Source organism: Equus asinus, chromosome 10, assembly GCF_041296235.1.
Source record: "Equus asinus isolate D_3611 breed Donkey chromosome 10, EquAss-T2T_v2, whole genome shotgun sequence".
NCBI lineage: Eukaryota > Metazoa > Chordata > Mammalia > Perissodactyla > Equidae > Equus > Equus asinus.
In genome coordinates, this window is record NC_091799.1 from 92851662 (window position 1) to 92870999 (window position 19338).

At 34.6% G+C, this 19338-nt stretch overlaps 1 protein-coding gene across 6 annotated transcripts in view; it reads left to right on the plus strand.

Moving 5' to 3' along the window:
• CDH18 (cadherin 18) overlaps positions 1 to 19338 on the plus strand; it is a 909359-nt gene that overhangs the window by 815441 nt on the left and 74580 nt on the right. For all 6 annotated transcript variants that reach the window (XM_044779466.2, XM_044779468.2, XM_070519846.1 and 3 more), the window contains one exon: positions 9718 to 9971. In XM_044779466.2, coding sequence (XP_044635401.1) covers positions 9718 to 9971 — 254 coding nt within the window. The remainder of the gene's footprint in view (positions 1 to 9717; positions 9972 to 19338) is intronic.

Genomic DNA, 19338 nt, shown 5'->3' on the forward strand with positions numbered 1-19338 from the left:
TTAGCTCAGGGCTAATCTTCCTCAGGCAAAAAAAAAAAAAGAAGAAGATTGATAACAAAAGTTAGCTCAGGGTGAATCTTCCTTAGCAACAAAAAAAGACAAAAAAAAGAATACCAGGAGGATATCAACTATGTCAAAGTTTCAGTAGCCCTACCTATGAAGGAAATCCATCCAGCTTCCATAAAACCTTGCTAGCTCTGGGGCAATAAAACTGGCATAAAAAAAATTGTTGATATCAACCCCCTTATTATCCTCCTATTCCTGGAATCGAAAACCTGGATGATGAATCCAATATAGAAACTGAACCAAGAAGAGATCATAAGGAGTCTCTTCTCTTATTATTTAAGAAAACAGAATTTTAAGACCTCCTTCAACTCCAAGAAGAATTGAGTTATAGAGCAACTTGGCTAAATGCTATTTTCAGTATCCTTCTATTTATGATAATTATATAGTTCTAGAGGAGGAATATACTAGTGTGATTTAATGAATAGTAGAAATGATTAATGTGAAACAATTAAAAAGTCCCAAATATGTAGAGCTGGCTGGAAAAAGATTGATGGGAAAGATGATAACTATCCACAATAATATGAAATATGTTAATATTAAAGAGGGAAAAGTATCATTTTATAAGTTAGAAAGAGCAATGAATTGTAAAAGTAATTACAAGGAGTAATAGGATGGAATTAAGAAACTAAAATATAAGATGAAAATTGAAGTCAACTCATTGACAGCAACGTGCATTCGGATATTTGAGCAGTAACTACAGAAAAGGGAGAGAAGCCCCACTGCCTGGAGAAGTTAAAATTAGACCAGAATAAGCAGTTCTAGTAGGAGCAGAGTTGATAAAGGATTTTGCATGAAAAGCATTTCAGTTTCATAGGTCTGTGCGTCTGTGAATTATGGAAATTATAAAGGTACTCATAGTTCTGGTAGCCAGAATTAATGGAGTTAATGAAGTTATCAGTTCATTTTCAATGTTATTAGAAATACTTGGAAGGTTGATACATGAATGTGTCTTCTAATAGGGAGTTCATTACATTCCACTAAAAATCTGTTCATCTACAGTCATTAATATGGAATGTTAAATTACACTATTTATGTGCTAATTAGATTTTCGACAGTATAGCAAAGTGCTTAAGGGCACAAACTATAGAGTCTATTGCCTGAGTTCAAATCCTAAGTATACCACTTATAGGCTATTGCCCCTGGACAAATTTCTTAACTTTTCTGTGCCTTGATTTCCTCATTTGTACATGGGAAACAATTACACCTCACAGAAGTGTTATGATGATTAAATGAGTTAATATATATTTATTGTTTAGGTCCCACATAGGTGTTACCTATTCGTATTTTAGAAATAATATAGAATTTTTCATCTTTCAAATGTAAACCACGAAATAGCACTTTTCTGTACTCTAAACACAGCTGCATTTTGAGATTGAAGAAGAGCTATTAATCACCCACCATGTACTAGGAGTTATGCCAGATACCTGGAAAGGAAGATGAATTAGATAATGTTCTTCTCTTAGGGAAAACTGAGTAGACATGAAACATTATTGTAATGCCAGATGTCAAATGCTAGTGGCATAGGTTTACTTAAATTGTTATGAGCTCACAGATAAAAGGGCTAATTTTTCAAAGATGGAGGAGGGTCAGGAAGATCTTTGCATGGGAGATTATTTTTAACCATGTATGGAGCAATACACCAGAGACTCAAGAAAATAAATGTGCATCAAAGGCTTTGTGTTCAACTACATTGTCCTTCAAGCATGGAGATCACAGGCAGACAATTTTGAAATTAAATAAGTGAGGGAATATGGTCTTGTGGAATACATTCTCTAATGAAAATAGCTGTGGGTACTAAAGGAAAACTACAAGCGGAACACTGGGGACAATTAACATCAGGACCAGGGGGATGGATCAGAATGTAAACAATATGCGTCCTAAAAATGTACAGACAATACCTCTTATAATAAGAAAGTGAGATTAAAAGTGAAATAAACTCATGGATTGCTTCAATAGTAAAAGCTAGGAATCAAAAAATATAAGTCAAAGCCAAAGATTTAAATATTAGATCTATAAGCATACTTAAGAGTACAGAGTTAAAAAATGCTAATAATATGTAAGCAAAGTGGGAGAAAAAATAAACACTTTTTTAAATCACTTTTTTATGTAGAGTACTAATAATTATCATTAAAAGAAGCACAAGGGCCAACCCAGTGACATAGTGATTAAGTTTGTGCACTCCACTTTGGTGGCAGGGTTCGCAGGTTCTGATCCCAGGTGCGGACCTACACGCTGGTTATCAAACCATGCTGTGGCCACATCTCACATACAAAATGGAGGAAGATGAGCACAGATGTTAACTCAGGGTAAATCATCTTCCCCACTAAAAAGAAAAAAGAAACACAGATTAAGCATATTACCTAAATTTTAAAGCATAAAGTTAGTCACTAGAACAAAACTGTAAAATTTTGTAAAAAACAGAAAGATGAAAACTTCATGCAACAAAACTGGAGACATGTGAAACAAAGACGTTAAAATTAAAATAAAAGAGTAATAAAAAAGGAAATAAGAAATGTGATTTTAATGCCTATCTTGTTGAAATCATAAAAATACAGAAGAGACCTTATAATTCTAAAGGGAGCACTTGACAATGTGTACACAATATGGGTAGATATTTATGCAGTATATTACATAGCAACAACATTCACAAAGCAATGCACAAATATTGTAATACAATATTTGTATTATAAATATATAAATTTAATTCTATATAATAATTAACTTAATTGTTGTATTTATTAAAATAATAATATATTAATATGTGTATTATAATAAAAATATTGTAGTACAATATTTTTGTATTACAATATATACAAAAAGCTATGTATAAGACCAGACAGGTAGAAGGAGACTATAATACACCTATTTCTGTCCATAACAAAGTAAGTTTTAAAAATGTGAGTAATTCAATAACATAATTCATAAGGAGGTTGATATATATACATCTCTGTATTCTGAAGTTCTATATTTTATTTCAAGTGTTCATGGAACATGTAGTAAAATTGACCATATATCAGTCTTCAAAGGATATCTCAATAAGTGCCCAAAAGTCAAAATAGTACAGGTAAAATGCTCTCATCCGAATGCAATACAACAAAAATTTAATAAAAATTAGAAGACAAAAAATTTCCTCAACCTGGAAGTTTACCAATAACCACAACAACAGTAATCTTTGTCATCAACAACATGCACGTCACAGACAAAAATACACAGCAAAATTGCAGAATTTCTAGGAAAAAAATGACAAGGAAAAAGAATATATATGGAAATCATACCATACAGAATAACTACTTCTCACAGTATATTCATAATCCTAAATATGTTAAAGACAGAAAATAAAATAAAATTAGATGAATTAAATCTATTACTAGAAGATAGAAAGGGAGAATAAAAGCAGAAGATGAATTAATAAGACAAAAGGAGGTTAGAAAACAGAAATATATTTAATTTAGAAACTTTGATTTTTTTGGAACTATAGCAATATAGCAAATAAACCTTAACTAATCTTATTGAGAAACCCAGATGGAATTAGAGAAAATAAATAACAAGAATAAAGGGTAACAATTTCTTAATTCTACACAAATTTCATGTAAAGAATATTTTTGCCTAAGTTGCTAAAAGCAACTTCGAAGAAAAAGAAAATGCATATAAACTGATTTCCATATAAAAAAGAAACTTGTGAATGAACTACCTCTCCAGTTCTGATACTATTTATACACTTTCGGCACACTAAAAACAAAGAAAATGAAATTTCTACTGTTTTCATATAAAGCAAATAAATCTTATACTAGTTTCCTGGGGCTGCTGTAAAAAATTACAGCAAACTGAAGCTTGAAACAACAGATGCATTCTCTCACGTTTCTGCCATCCAGAAGTTTGAAGTCAAGGCAGATGTCAGAAAGGCTGCGCTTCTTCCATAGACTCTAGGGGAGAATCCATTCCAGCTTCAGATGGCAGCAGGCATTCCTTGGCTTGTGGCGTCCTCACTCTAATCTCTGCCTCTGTGGTCACATTACCTCATCCTGTTTTCTCTGCTAAATCTCCCTCTGCCTCACTCCTAAGGACAGTTGCCATTGGATTCAACGCCCATCTGGATAATCCAGGAGAAGCTCCTCCTTTCATCTTTTACTATATAAGCTAATTGCATCTTTTGCTATAAGCATATGTTTTGGGGTGCCGCCATTCAACCCACTCCAGTCTGCCTTCTAACCCTCAAAAATTCACGTCCATCCTGTGTATAACATATATTCACTCCATCCCAACATCCATAAATGTCTCAATTCATTACAAAATCAATTCTAAGTGCAACATCTCATCTAAGTATCATCACAAGTTTGAAACCTCATCTAGATCATCTGAATTAGGTATGGGTGATACTCTGGATAGGTTCTATTCCAGGACAAAATTCTTCATCTGTGGACCTGTGAAACTAGAAAACAAGCTATCTGCTTCCAAAATACAACAGTGCGACAGGCATAGGATAATAGTTATAGACATTGACATTCCAAAAGGAAGAAGACAGAAGGAATAAAGAAGTTGCTAGTCCCAAACAAGTTTACCTTCCAGCACAGCAAATTCCATTAGGTTTCAAGTCCTGAGAATAACATTCTGTGGTTCTGCCCTCTGAGTTCACAGCTCTGGTCACTGCCTCCGTGCTGGGCATGAATTAGGAAATCTTCTAGGTCTCCCCAGAAAGAAGTCTTTATGGTCCATTGCTGCAACACTGAGATTTCTCAACCCTAACCCTGGAGTCTCATCCTGCAAGTGGTTGAATAAGGATGCGAAGTGAATTCCCAACCAAGAATGCCAAAGTAGTCACAGAAATTAGAAAAGGTGAGGAACAGATTCTCCCCGGGAACCCTCCAGAGAGAACTCTGCCTTGCCAAATTTCAGACTTCTGGTCCCCAGAACTGCCAGAGAATAAATTTCGGTTGTTTTAAGGACCCAGTTTATGGTAATTTGTTATGGCAACTAGGAAATTAATACAATTACATTGAGACAAAAATGTAATAAACCAATACAAATATTAAGCAACCTCATTTATGACTATCTGAGAAACCATTATAAACAGCTTTGAGTAAAACAAAACACATCACAAGTGGGATTATTCCAGGAATGCTTGGATGGTTCAGTGTTAGAAAAACAAATATGTTAGGCTGAATCATGAAATTCTATATATGAAATTACCTTTTGTGTATGTCATACACTGTTGATATTAGCAACTTCGTATGGTTAAAGCTGATTTGATTTTTTCAAAGGTGAAAGCCAATACATATCCATGTTATATTTGCTGGTAATTACATATTGCTGATGTATTTAATCGCCAAGTAAGATCTTCATGATTGTATCATAGTTAGCGTTGCTAGATAAAGGGCACCTAATTAAATTTTAATTTCAGATAAATGGTAAATAATTTCTTAGTATAAGGATGTCACATGTGATTATTGACACATACTCCACTTAAAATAATTTTAATTTACTAAATTTGCCAACACTAATCATAGCACTTAAGTGTGAGCGTCCATCATGTGGGAATTGTTTTTCAACTCACAGAGCTTAAACCAGAACTGAGACTGGTCCAGGGAATTAATCCTAAAACAAATTCTATAAAAATGAAAAAAGAATCTGATAATGTTCCTGGAATTTTTATCCCTAAACATTAATATATTGCTTTCCAGTAGAACACTTTTGCCATATGCTTACCTATTTCTCATATTAAACACTGAAATGGTAATCCAGACTTGCAGTATTTTATTTTATTTTATTTTATTTTTAAAGATTGGCACCTAGGCTAACAACTGTTGCCAATCTTCCTTTTTTTTTTTTTTTTTCCTACTTTATTTCCCAAACCCCCCGGTACATAGTTGTATATCTTTGCAGGTCCTTCTAGTTGTGGGACTTGCAGTATTTTAAAAAGACAAACTTGACATAGCTCTGAAATTTTGTTCAATGGGATTAACTCTGTTCAAATTATCAATCCCCACCCCCAACACCAAATATCCCAATGAGGCAAAATTTATGGAGTAAATAATGGTAAACAAATTCTCAAAGACTGAAACCTACTCTTTCAAACAGCCTTCAAGTAGCTCTAAAAGGAAGAACTCTTTCTCCAATTCTTTCTTTAGCTTGGCTTTTAATCTGCTGTTCAATCTGAATGATTATTGTCAGAATCCAGCCCAAAAGAGCTACATGCATGAACGGTTGGCATTTTAATATAGAGCTAGAAACAAAACAAAACAAAAAACTCATGCTCACAAGCAGTGTCTGGCTCTACAGCTGCCCTTGTCAAGTTCATAGTGTGCCTCATGTTTATGGAGTTATTCTGTATTTGTTTTTGTCTTGTTTTAAGACAGGAAAACTGTATGTTTTGTGTTTTATAAACTCTCAGCCAGACAGTTCATGTTATTGCTTTCTATGGTACGTCAATAACTTGGATAAATTTTCTTTTCTTTCTTTTAAGTTTTTTCCTCCACTGTCTTCTCATCAAAACCAGGTATTAGATGAACAATTTTCACTGCTCCTGGTATACTATTTTTATCTATTTTTAGGTAAAAGAAAAAAATCTACTGGTAATTAAGGAAAGTGAAACCCACAGATAGACCTCTAGTTTCCCAGAAGCAAAAGATTACTAGGAAATTACTGGAAGAGCGATTTAAAATGTGTGAATGATGAGTATTTGGAAAGCTTTGCCAGGATTACCATAATAGGAAAAATAATCATTCTAATCCTAATCCAATCTCTATATACTATTTTAGTTGTAATACAAAACAAAGAATTAACATAATTTAAATTATATACTCTCTCTAATAAATGGGTATAATTTCTTCCCAGTTTTTCTATACTTGCAATTCAGCACTGTCAGGTTCTCTTCATAAATGAGGTTGTTAAACTACTTCTATTTACATAGTTTATCTGTTTCTAAATTCCTGTCCCAACCTGAAATAATCCTTTCATTCCTTAGTGTCTCCAGATGGGTCCCTATTCATCCATCTGCCAGTCCTGGCAAACAAGTCCTTCAAAATGATTATCCCTGCCTTGGAGAAGTTAAAGATATGTGAGATGATCATAAACATGAATCCATGTGCCCACAGAAACAGCCTGCACCTTAGCAGTAGGTAGGTTAGTGTTAAGATAAATGACATCTAACTTGCCAAGGGATCTGCTAAAAAATGGACAAAGAGATACCTGTCATATTGGATGCACAGCTTGATGATAATATCTGATGGGGTAGAAGTGGCCAAAATTACCTCCACAAATTTCATTGAGAGTCAGAAAAATGTAAAAGCCTACAAAAATGAATAAATGGAGATGAATGTTTTGAAATCCTATGTTATGATGAGAAAGGAATGTTAAACGTCTCTAGTAAAGTAAACAAATCCCATTTTTCAGTTTTAAGGTCTCAAAGACTCATGTTCAAAGAGAAGAAGCTTAGTCATTATAAAATCTACCACATGCAGCAGGTTGACTCTAAAAGATGATATGGTCCTTAAACAAATGGTAAACCTGCTAAGGGTGTTGCTGTTCAAGAGTGAAATGCCCGGATTCCGACAGTCCCTGCTCCTCTGCACCAAGGGGGACCATATCCATCCACCAAATTCCTGATAGACAGCAAGTCTGTCCCATTTCTAGTGTAAGTTAGTTAAATTTGCATGAGATTTATAGAATTGGTCAAAGACAGATTCCCATTTACTAATCTTAAGGAGAGAAGAGTAAGGAAAGAAAAAGTGCAGTCAATTTGTGGGTCCAACTAGGAGTTGTGCAATTCCCCAAACAAGATGGATGTTAGTTACCTTGGCAAATCACTAATAGCTTAAATTCTCTCAGAAGCAAATGGCTCCCAATCGGTGGGTCATAAACTGCAGAATCAATTAACCCTTTTGTAACATATATAAATCTAAAATACGTAGTTTTTTGACATATATAAATGTATACGTATTGTATATATGGTGCACTTTTGAGAATTTGAGTTTTTAAGATTTTTAGAATTTTTATTTTGTCTTAGAAAAACTTGTAAAATAGAGTGGCCCTGTCTCATCCATGTTCCTGAGAAGTATTATAGGTTCTAGATTTTTAATATCTGGTTTGGAAATTAAATGGTTGTTTTTCCTTCTATGCAATTTGCAATCTATGTGAAAGCCAATTTTCCGAGGCAATTCAGAAGAGATAAGGGAAGTTATCATCAGTAGAACTGATCATTCTGTTTATAAAATCCTATTGAGGGCACACTTTCAAATCTGCTTCTCCTGGGCCCTTAGGGTAAAGGAAAACATCTGAATTCCCCCAAAGGGAATGATCATTCTCCTGTCCTGTCAACAAAGAAGACTGCAAAATTGAGGCAGGCTAGTGCAAAATCGGTGGCAGAAAATAAGGATGAAAAAAACATCTTTTCTGCTTCTTCTTATGGATATTAATTAGGGAGACCAGCATCAATGGATACTTCACCAGGCTTAAAATAAAAATGTCTGGTCTCTGAATCACCTGTACTAACATCACCATGGAGAGTTTTGACATTGTCAGTCCTAACTCTGAGCTCATTTTGGATCACAGAACCTATTATAGGCATCATTTTAACACTTTCCAAATATTCAGTTCTTATCTGAAAAGAGACTTCCTCTTGGAAATATTACCTAGTTGGTCACATGTACCCCTGTATCTGAATTTATATCCTTATGTTTTCCATAAAACCTAGTATGACTTATAGCACTAAATATACAGTGCTGTAAATGTTTATTTACTACTTTATATGCTACAATAAACCATATATTCCTTGGGACAAAACATCAAACTGACTTCATTCATTATTGTATGCTAAGTCAAATTCATGACTCCTATCATATGTTATTAATAGAAAAAGAGAATATATTGACTGTATGATTTTTAAAAAATAGTTAAAAAACTAAAAGATTATGAGAAATTATTAATATAGACTAAAAGCTAAAAATTAAATGGTATGAACAAACAAAAAGAAAGCTATAATTTAAAAACCAAGTTGATCAAATCATAATATAATAAAGAAAAAGAACAAAAAGACAAATACATGAAATAGCATTACCAGCAAAACAGAAAATTAACACAATTAAAACAACAAAAATGAAATTCAAAAGTTTTTATAAAATCTTTTCCTAAAATTCCAAGAAAATATTGTTACATTGAAAACTTAAAAATTTATCAGATTTTAAAGTAAGATACCATGTTTAAAACCAGCAAGGTGAAAGTCAGATGATGAGATAAAGATCAATGATACAAGATAAATTCAGTGCAAAATGGTCTATATTGTAAATTTAACAAATTAGCAGCAAATATTTTTAAGATTAGTAGTGTAAATTCAAGAGGAGCTATAAAGAAGTTATTAGAAGAGACTAAGAATGAGAATCTCTAAAAAGCAATATTTGTTTGCCTATGGAAAACATCCTTTTGTACCTAGTTACCATCATGTTTATGGCTGTGTGAAAACTCACAAATGGTTCTGACTCCAGTTTCCATGATTTCTGCTGTAGATGTTGTCGACAAACTTCATAGTTTGTTTTTAAAAGAAAAGAGATTAACTTAAATCTATCCATGTTTGTTTCTTTCAAAAATGGGAAAAAAATGCTCCTATGAAAAGTGATGACAATCATAATATTGGAAATCTTATTTTATTTTTCCCCACAGCCGCTGAACTACGAGAAAAAGAAATCATATACCCTCAACATAGAAGGAGCAAATACACATCTTGATTTTCGCTTTTCTCACTTGGGTCCTTTTAAAGATGCTACCATGCTGAAGATCATTGTTGGAGACGTAGATGAACCACCACTATTTTCCATGCCTTCCTACATCATGGAAGTCTATGAAAATGCCAAGATCGGGACTGTTGTTGGCACAGTTTTGGCACAAGATCCCGACAGTGCTAACAGCTTAGTAAGGTATGGTATTCTTCACCTTTTAGAAGTAAAAACATTTTTATTGCCTTTCAAGTAATTTAAAATGAAGAAAATAATACTTAAATATTTTATTTCCATGTTATTTTACTACTAATATAATAAAATTATATCAACTGATTGTTTAACTGAGTAATGTAGCAGATGAGCTTCTATCAAATTAACAATACATGTTGCTGAGGCCGGTCCAGTGGCATAGTGGTTAAGTTTGTGCACTCTGCTTCAGCAGCCTGGGGTTTGTGGGTTGGGATCCCAAGCGTGGACCTATACACTGCTCATCAAGCTGTGCTGTGGCAGCATCCCACATAAAAAGTGAAGGAAGGTTGGCACAGATGTTAGCTCAGGGACAATCTTCCTCACCAAAAAATTCATTAAAATACAGCATTCAATGGAGTGCACAAGCATTGTGGGCTTTCTTCTGGTTGAACAACTAAGACTATTGACTTCTACTTTCATCCCTTGGAGATCAATTTCTTTTGTTTGTTTTTTAAAGATTGGAACCTGAGCTAACATCTCTTGCCAATCTTCTTTTTTTTGTTCTTCTTCTTCTCCCTGAAGCCCCTCAGTACATAGTTGTATATTCTAGTTGTAGATCCTTCTTGTTGAGCTATTTGGGATGCTGCCTCAGCATGGCCTGATGAGCAGTGCTAGGTCCATACTCTGGATCCGAACCAGTGAAACCCTGGGCCACTAAAATGGAGCATGCAGACTTAACCTCTTGGCCACTGGGCTGGCCCCCAGCGATCAATTTCTATAACTGGGTTTATGCATATTATCTTGTATACTCTGCCTTTCCTGATTCTTCAAGCAACGTCCTGCTCTTGCCCTCAATATGACAGAGGGGTTACCGATTGACAAGGTGCTGTTTCTGCACTCACAGATGGAACAGGACGTTGAATGTATATATATTTGTGTACAGAAAATTGTTTCTCTCATTGCATGGGTGCGGTAGGCATTTTTAAAAAATGGAAACAATCATGCTTATGTAAAAGGAAATTGAGAGCCTTTACAAACATAGATACTGAGGGGAATGTTTACCATTTTAGCCTTTGGGAAAATGGATGAGAAGTAAAGAGAGTAAGAATAAGAACATGATGAGAAAAAGGAGATAGACGTGTTAAGGATTTCCAACTTTTTAGGCCCTTAGGATTATCCAAGGGTATAAATTCAGGGTAACTAAAGAGTTTTATACATTTCTGCAGCTCTTTGATTTTGTCATAATTGAAACAAAAACAAAAAGGAACACCTCTCTGGTTATGTAAGGAAAGCTTTAATCCTCTTTCCTGCATGACATACTAAAAGATGTGCCAATCTTCCTCTATTTTATATGTGGAATGCCGCCACAGTATGGCTTGATGAGCGGTATGTAGGTCTGAGCTCAGGATCCGAACCCGTGAACCCCAGGCCGCCGAACTTGAGCGCATGAACTTAACCACTATGCAACTGGGCCAACACTTAAATGACATTTTTGATACTTAACAATAAGTAAAATTTGTCTAACTCTATTAAAAACTGTAGCATTAAAAGGATATTTAGAAATGTGGCCATTCTTTGTCAAAGGAGCCAACACCTCTTGAGAATAAAAACATTTCATGCTGTTAGTTTGATGTGAAAATGTTTGATAAACATTAGTAAGACTTTCTTTTGAAAATTAAAATTTGATACTAAGGATATATTCTGTGATTTTTACTTAAAAGAGGTGGAAGGTATGTTCATTTTTAGAAGTGATATTTAAAGTACATATCACATGTCAATATTACAATAGTTCTCATGATAAAGAAATTAAGCACGTGCATGCACACACACACACACAGAGCAACTTGAAGTCCAGTGGAGAAATAAACTTGAAAATAATTACATGCTTTGATAAGGGAGATAAAGGTATCATAAATGTGTGCACAGAGCAAGTGTGCCCAACTTATTCTGGACAAGGTGAATTGAGGAAGATGAATTGAAGCTCAAAACCCAAGTTAGGGAATTAGACCGTTGAAGGACAAAGACGGGAACTGTAGTTGTTGTGTTTCTGAGGAGCTTAGGTTCTTTGTGTGGGAATGAGGTTGTAGAGAGAAGCTAGAGAGAGATCATGAAAAGACTTTGCTGCTAAGCTGATGTGTTGAAATGTTGTCTGGCAGCAATGTCAATGGGGGTAGAAAAGGAAACAGATGTAGGAGTAACTTTAATCAAAACAATGACAGGAAGACGCATTTGAAAATTAATAATAATGAATTTTCAAAATGCTATGACGACTGGAATATATGTGCCAAAACGGTAGGCCAAGGGAGGAAATTTGAGGTCAAGGACAAACTTCTTTCAGTGTTGCTCTATGTATTGCAACACACATAAATTGACCCATTCTACACAGAACAGTGTTTCTCATTCAGTGGCAAAATCCCCTCCACCAGGGGACATTTGGCGATGTCAGAGGATGTGTTCGGTTGTCACAACTGGAGGAGGAATGCTGGCTGCTATTCTCTGGGGGTAGAGACCAGGGTGATGCTGAACATCCTCCCACTCAGAAGAGTCCCCACAACAAAGAATTATCTGGTCCAAAATGAGAGTGAGAAACCCTGACACAGAGTAAACCAAATTGGCTGATAACTTGGTAAAAATAGTACTCATGGAAAGAAATTTTGAAAACATATTTTTGGGAAGTGAATACCAGTATGTATGTTTCACATACATGCATAGGCATGTGAATATTTCAAAATATATGTTTTATTTAATAAAAGAAATTATTGTATATAATTGATTATCCTATGATATTACTAATTGCCTCTGTAATTGTTCCATGTTATTGAGAGTATTTAATTGAACATGTTGCATATACTTTCTCAGTCGTTGGGATGCAGATAATTAGTACATTTTCTCCAAATGCTAACATTGAGGAACACGAATCTATTAGCATATGCATTATTCTTACTGCTTTGTTTTGGTTAGACAACTGAAATGAATCCTTCTAAGCTGCCTTAAGATAATTAGGCTCCATAGTGGCTCTTTGGGGGCATAATTTCCATAATATTTATTCTTGGTTTTATAAAAATGTGTCATTCACATGGGCCTCTAGGTGCAAACAGTGAATAAAAAACAGAAAACATTAACAAGCACAAAAGCAAGCCTTATACTTCCACCTTTCTCAGGGATCAAATGTTTGTACTAATTATGGAAATGCACACTGAAAAGATATACCTTGCAATGTGCCCTGAAATGCAATTAACTCCAAGTTTGTAGAATTGATAATGAAAGGGAGTTTGAGTCTTCCAGGCATTTGTGAAAAGCTTCCTGACTTCAGTCTTTGTATTTCAATTTTCTAAACTATTAGTGAGACTCTTCAGATTTCTAAGAGCGTTCTATGTCTAGGTTTTGTCTCTTTCAACTCAAAAGGAGGATGTGCAATTTGCAGCAATATAATCATCACCATTTTCAAAAATAAAATCAGAACCAGGCTGTTTACCAGCAGCGAAGAAGCCCTTGATTTAGACAGGCTGCACTCTCTCGCTAGCGTTCTGCAAATGGAATTTGGAATTTCCTAATCAGCTATTGAGAGATGAGCAATCCTATGTGGAGCGTGAGAAGCTAGAGAACTTTCTGGTAATGTGACCATATATCCTGTGACTATTAAAAATAGTGACTACTCATTGTTTGCCCTCTCTGGGTCAGGGGATTTATATTGTAGGCCAAAAACCCTTGTAAGAACCCTAAAAATTCTGTATTATTAGTCTCATTCTACGGGTGAAGAAACAGGCTCAGAAAGTAATTTGGCCAAGTTTACATGGTAATAAAGTGGCAGATTCAGAGTTTAAATCCAGTTTTGCTTTACTCCAAAACTCTGTTTCTTTAAAGCCGCAATATGCTGCCTGTCATATATTTCAACTAGTAATAGTAATTTTTGAAAACTGCATTTACGGACATCAAGTATCACAAAGTAGGAAACAGATGAAGGTTTTACACGTCCAGAAAGCCATGGATTAAATGCCAGGACCTGGGGTCTACTATTTGTGTAGATGCATTTCATACACTGGGGAAAAGGGATGCTGAAGAGAGTGAAGTCTCACGTTAACTCCAGCACCTCGGGAACAAAACTGTTCTTAATTTCAGAGCTTCTCCATATTGCAAAGTCAAAGACGTATAGCACTGCTTGATTTAGTACAAGAAAAAGAAAGTTATTGAAGTCCCCCCTTAGCATTTTTCATAGGATGAAGAGCTGTAGTATGAATTACATGAATGACTATATTTCCCCATCTTGACTTTTTTCACATTAACCTGTAAGCTGAATTTATCTATACATTTACTTATTGTTAAAATTTCTAATATTTTCCTTGAATAATAACTTTAAAGCAATCAGAAGGAAATATGCTGGATCTGTTTTAGAAAGAAAGCTCCATAGAATTTATCCTTACCTTCTGAACAAATCAAGGCAAGGATCTGCAACTTATTGTACACAGAAGAAAAGAATGTAGATGTTTTTCAGTGGCCTGAAGAGGTTATTAACTGTGAAATACCTGAAAATTGGAAAATTTCTTCCTGGTAAGCCCCCCTATGCATTCTTCTTTCCTCTTCTGTCTTCAAGAGTCCAGGGCATGTATAAAGCTCTCTGAGAATTAAACACTCTTGCTATTCCTTTTCCTAACTAGGCATTTCAGCCTTCAAAAATGCACTGTGAGTTGCACTTTTCCCACTAAATATCATTAGTCATCTCTTCTACAAAGAGAATAATTACATTTTCTCAATGACTTAATTGACGATAGGATTGAATTCTTATTCCTCACCTAAGAATGTTTTAAAGTAAGGTCATATTACTCAAGTGTAACACCGTGTATAGGAGCAGTGATATTGATTTGCACACCAATGGGTGGGTGAAGGAGAGAACTTCTGTTTGTATCCTATCTACAGCCTAAAACATAAAGCTTCTCTCTCTCTCTTTCTCTCTTACTAGACTAGTAGCCAACACCAGAGGGACAGTGGTCTGAAAAATGCCACCCCACTTCTGAAACCAGATCTAAGATATCTTTCTCTCTCTCTCTTTCTGTCTCACATAAAATTATATTTCATACTTTCTAAATAATCTCTGATGCTCAGCTCTTTAGTTAACTGTTACTCAGCCCTCAAGATTGATCAAACAATGTCTTTCCTGAAGCCCAATATGGCCTAGAATTTTACTATGACCTCTGATTTTAATCTCTGTGCATCAACTGTATTAGTTTGCAAATATTCCTTTCCTTTTTGTTTTCTGCTTGTTTTCCTAACTAAATCATATGTCTAAATAATTCTCAGATCTTGCTATTTTCTCTTTTGCACGCCTCTTGTTCCTTTCTTGTACTCCTTCAAATAAGTATTTTTTGAATAGATAAAGCCTCAAATATTGTCTACTTTTTTATAAAGGAACTTATAAATGTTGCTTAGTAGACAAATTGCATTTTAATCCCTTGCATTAACTAACTCCTTGATGTTGGATAAAATCCTCGATCACACTGTGCCTCACTTCCCTCCTCTGTAAAAAGGGGCTATTAATACTACCTACCTGGGGGCCAGCCCTGTGGCTGAGTGGTTAAGTTCAGGCACTCCACTGCGGCGGCCCAGGGTTTCGCTGGTTCAGATCCTGAACGTGGACATGGCACCACTCATCAGGCCACGTTGAGGCGGCGTCCCACGTGCCACAGCTAGAAGGACCCACAACTAAAATATACAACTATGTACTGGGGGGATTGGGGGAGAAAAAGCAGAAAGAGAAAAAAATAGATTGGCCACAGTTGTTAGCTCAGGTGCCAATCTTTAAAAAAAAAAAAAATTACCTATCTCACGTAGTTGTCTTAAGTATGCAATGAACTGATACTTAGAAAACACTTAAAGCACGATGTAGTGCATTGTAAGTGCTCCGTAAATGTTAGCATATATTACTTCTTATTGGATGGCTTTTGTAAATAACTCATATACATGTATAAGTATTTCCTCTTTGTCTTACGTATCATCCTTATACTCTCAGTCTTATATTAGGGGGAAAGGAGAATTTAAAGAATATCTTCAAATGTCTTGTTTGCTTGTATATACTCTAAGTGTTGTTTACACTGGTTTATTTTTGGTAGCTGTGGACTAGAACATTAAAAAATAATCCTCAAGACTTTCTCAGATTTTTTTCATTAATCCCAAATTAGGGCCTATGTTGTCTAAGCAAATGGTTATGTGATTTTAAACTTGCTGGATATCCCTGAAATTGTCAAATTAATAACAGCATTGGCAAAAATATCTAAATATTCATAATTAACTTCATCAGGTATTAAGATGGGTTTACTTTTTGAAGGTTTGTGAAAGGAAACAATTAGGTTTTATTATTAAAATTATTTGAAAAGTCACCTACTGAGAATATTTAAATCTATTTTGTTATTTGATAAACAGTTTTATGGACCCATGTCACATCTTAATTTTAAAGAATGAGCATTGAATGATTCTATATTTAATCCCCTAAAATAGTTTTGAATGGTTTCTTTTCTCTCACATTTCTGTTTTCCCTTTTTCTGAGTTTTTATTTCTATTTCTAAGGCAGAAATCCAAGGGTTAGTTAAGCAGAACTATTTAGTTCTCCTTGAGTCAAAATTCAATTTCAACTTTGTGAATAAGACTCTTTGGATCCAAGCAATCTCCAATATCTTACCCTTACATTATGGATTTCCCAAGAGAATTAGGTGGCAGAGAAAGCTAAGAAGTAAATTACATGAGTGTGATACACATGCCTAGCATTATACCTACTATTTTTAAAAATGTTTAAACATAACTTTTATTTTTTAACCTAAATGAAAAGCATATTTAATCTAAAAGTACTTAACCACTAATACTAGCACTTACCTTATAAAGCTCTATGTGAAGTGTCTAAAAGAGGGAAGATTGCTCCAATAGCCTACACATTTTCAGATTCTTAATTTAGCTTAAAAAATAAGAAACCGCCTTTTCTTCCAGATTGGCAGGTCCAAAGTGATCAGATTTCTAAAGTGGGGCGTGTTCTGCTATATTTCATAGGGTATATTTATAGTAATATAATCCAAGCTTTGCTGAATGTTGCTGCAGGAAACTTTGAGGTCAAATTACGTTTAAATTTTAAGCCCAACTTTCAGATACAGAAACCATTGTTCTTAGAGTACTCCAAAATGGAAAGTTTCTTGAAGACAGGTTAATGGCAACTAACTTTAGATGATATAATAACAAGGTTGCCAACTGCTTACATTTTAAAGGATGCTATCCTTTCGTGTGACAAGACTTCTCATATCTCCTAAGCACTTCAGCCCTCATCCTCAGCTTCAGGACTCTTGGGAAGAGATATTATCACAAGGGTTTTTTTGTGATGTGAACTGAAGTCAAAGAAATAAATCAGTTTCAGTGTACCGTGGCCTAAAGCTTTGGGAAAGCCCAATGACCTACCATTTTCCCACTATTCTGTAGTATCTGGATCTATTTACCCACTCGTCTGTAGTGTCTGGATCCTGAAGATTTTATAGTGTCTCTTCTCTGAATCAAATTTGCTTTGTATATGTATTTCTTGTTTAAATTGCTTTTTCATATTGAACTTTCTTCAATAAACGTATAGTTATTATTAGAACAATCAATGCACAGTGGTCAATTCCTTATTTTGATCACACACTTACAAGTGATATATTTTGTTTCTTTTTGGGTGTTATTTTCCCTAAATGAGCTCCTAGATTTCTTGGCGTGTTCTATAGTTTTGGTCTACGTGGTGCTATTAATATCTTCTACCATGTTTGTTCATATAAATTTTCACATCTTAGCAATATGTTCCACATACCCTGTTAACACATTACACCTCCTATGAGAGACATAGGGTTGTATTTCACTTACACTTATACTCCTCTGTTCCAAAAACTATGATGAATTTTGTGATATTTTTATCACTACAATCACCTATTCTATATATTTATCCAATGTCTGAGATTTTACTCATTCTAAAATGGAAGAAGTGCCCCTATTGCTTTCAATGGAAATCTCTATATTTGTGCTCTGGAACCCAATCCTGCTCACCTTCTCATGAATTTTAACTTTTTGGATATTCCCTTCTTTCAAAATAATCATTCCTTTCACTGAAGACACTGCTTAATATCTTCCATATCAGAACATTTGATTTATCCATCCCACTTCTCTGATGACGTGAGGCACCATTTTCTGATCTCTTTCTCAGGGAATGGTATCCAATAAAATGTCAGGACTCATAGCCCTCATATACTCACATTCAATATACTCTTGAATCCACTGTAATAAAACTCCCATCCTCTCGTATTTTATTAAAACTACTCTTTTCAAGTTAACCAATGATCTCCATCTTGCCAAATCCAATTAACTGTTTCTAATCTCACTCAACTTCTTAACAGAATTCACTATAGTTGTCCATTTAAAATATTCTTCTTTCTTGGCTTCTATGACACATCACTCTCCCAGTTTCACTTCCTTCCTGGGCTGTTCCTTTCTTTTTGCTAGTACTTTCTTTCATATATAAGCTGGGCTGCTTTACACTCAAAAGGTTAGGTGTTGTAGCGCTTAATCTTTCACTTCCTTTTCTCTTACAATTCTCTTTTAGATGAGATTATACTGTTCTCATTACTTTAAATTTAGACTGATGTATCTCAAATTTATATTTCCTGTTCAGAAAGCACATTTGAATTCTACACCCATATTTAATTCTCTGCTTTTTATTCTATATGTTTATCTAATTGACATCTAAAGCACAAAACATCAAAATCATTGATATCTCCCAAATTCTTTTTCTCCCAAAAGGAGTTTTTCCCCTACCTCTTTATCCAGCTCAGTATTGGGCTTATCAATTACAGAATTTGTGTAGATCAAACACACACAACACACAAAAATCGAGTCAATTGTAATTTCTCCCTTTTACTAATGTCACTCCAACAAAAAGTTCTAGAGGTTCTATCTAATATATAGCACTATTTTATACACTTCTTTCCATTTCCTTCTTTTTTTCCACCTTTGTCCAAGATGTCATAATTTTTTTCCCAAAATTGTTTTTAACTTTCTACAATTCAAGATTCAAAGTAGCTACTGTGATTTTTCCAGATCATAGATAGATCTGTTATTTCCTTTGCTTGCTATTTCCCCATTGCTTTCTTAAAACAGTAGAAACTCTTCAACATGTGCTACACGTCTTGCTTGCCCCACTCCCTTGCCATCCATCTCATTCAGTCTGCCTGGACACACTGAAACCTACATTTGTTTTTATTTTTTTATTTTTTAAAATTTTTTATTGAGTTAATGATAGGTTGCAATCTTGTGAAATTTCAGTTGTATATTATTGTCTGTCAGTCGTGTTGTAGATGCACCATTTCACCCTTTGTGCCTA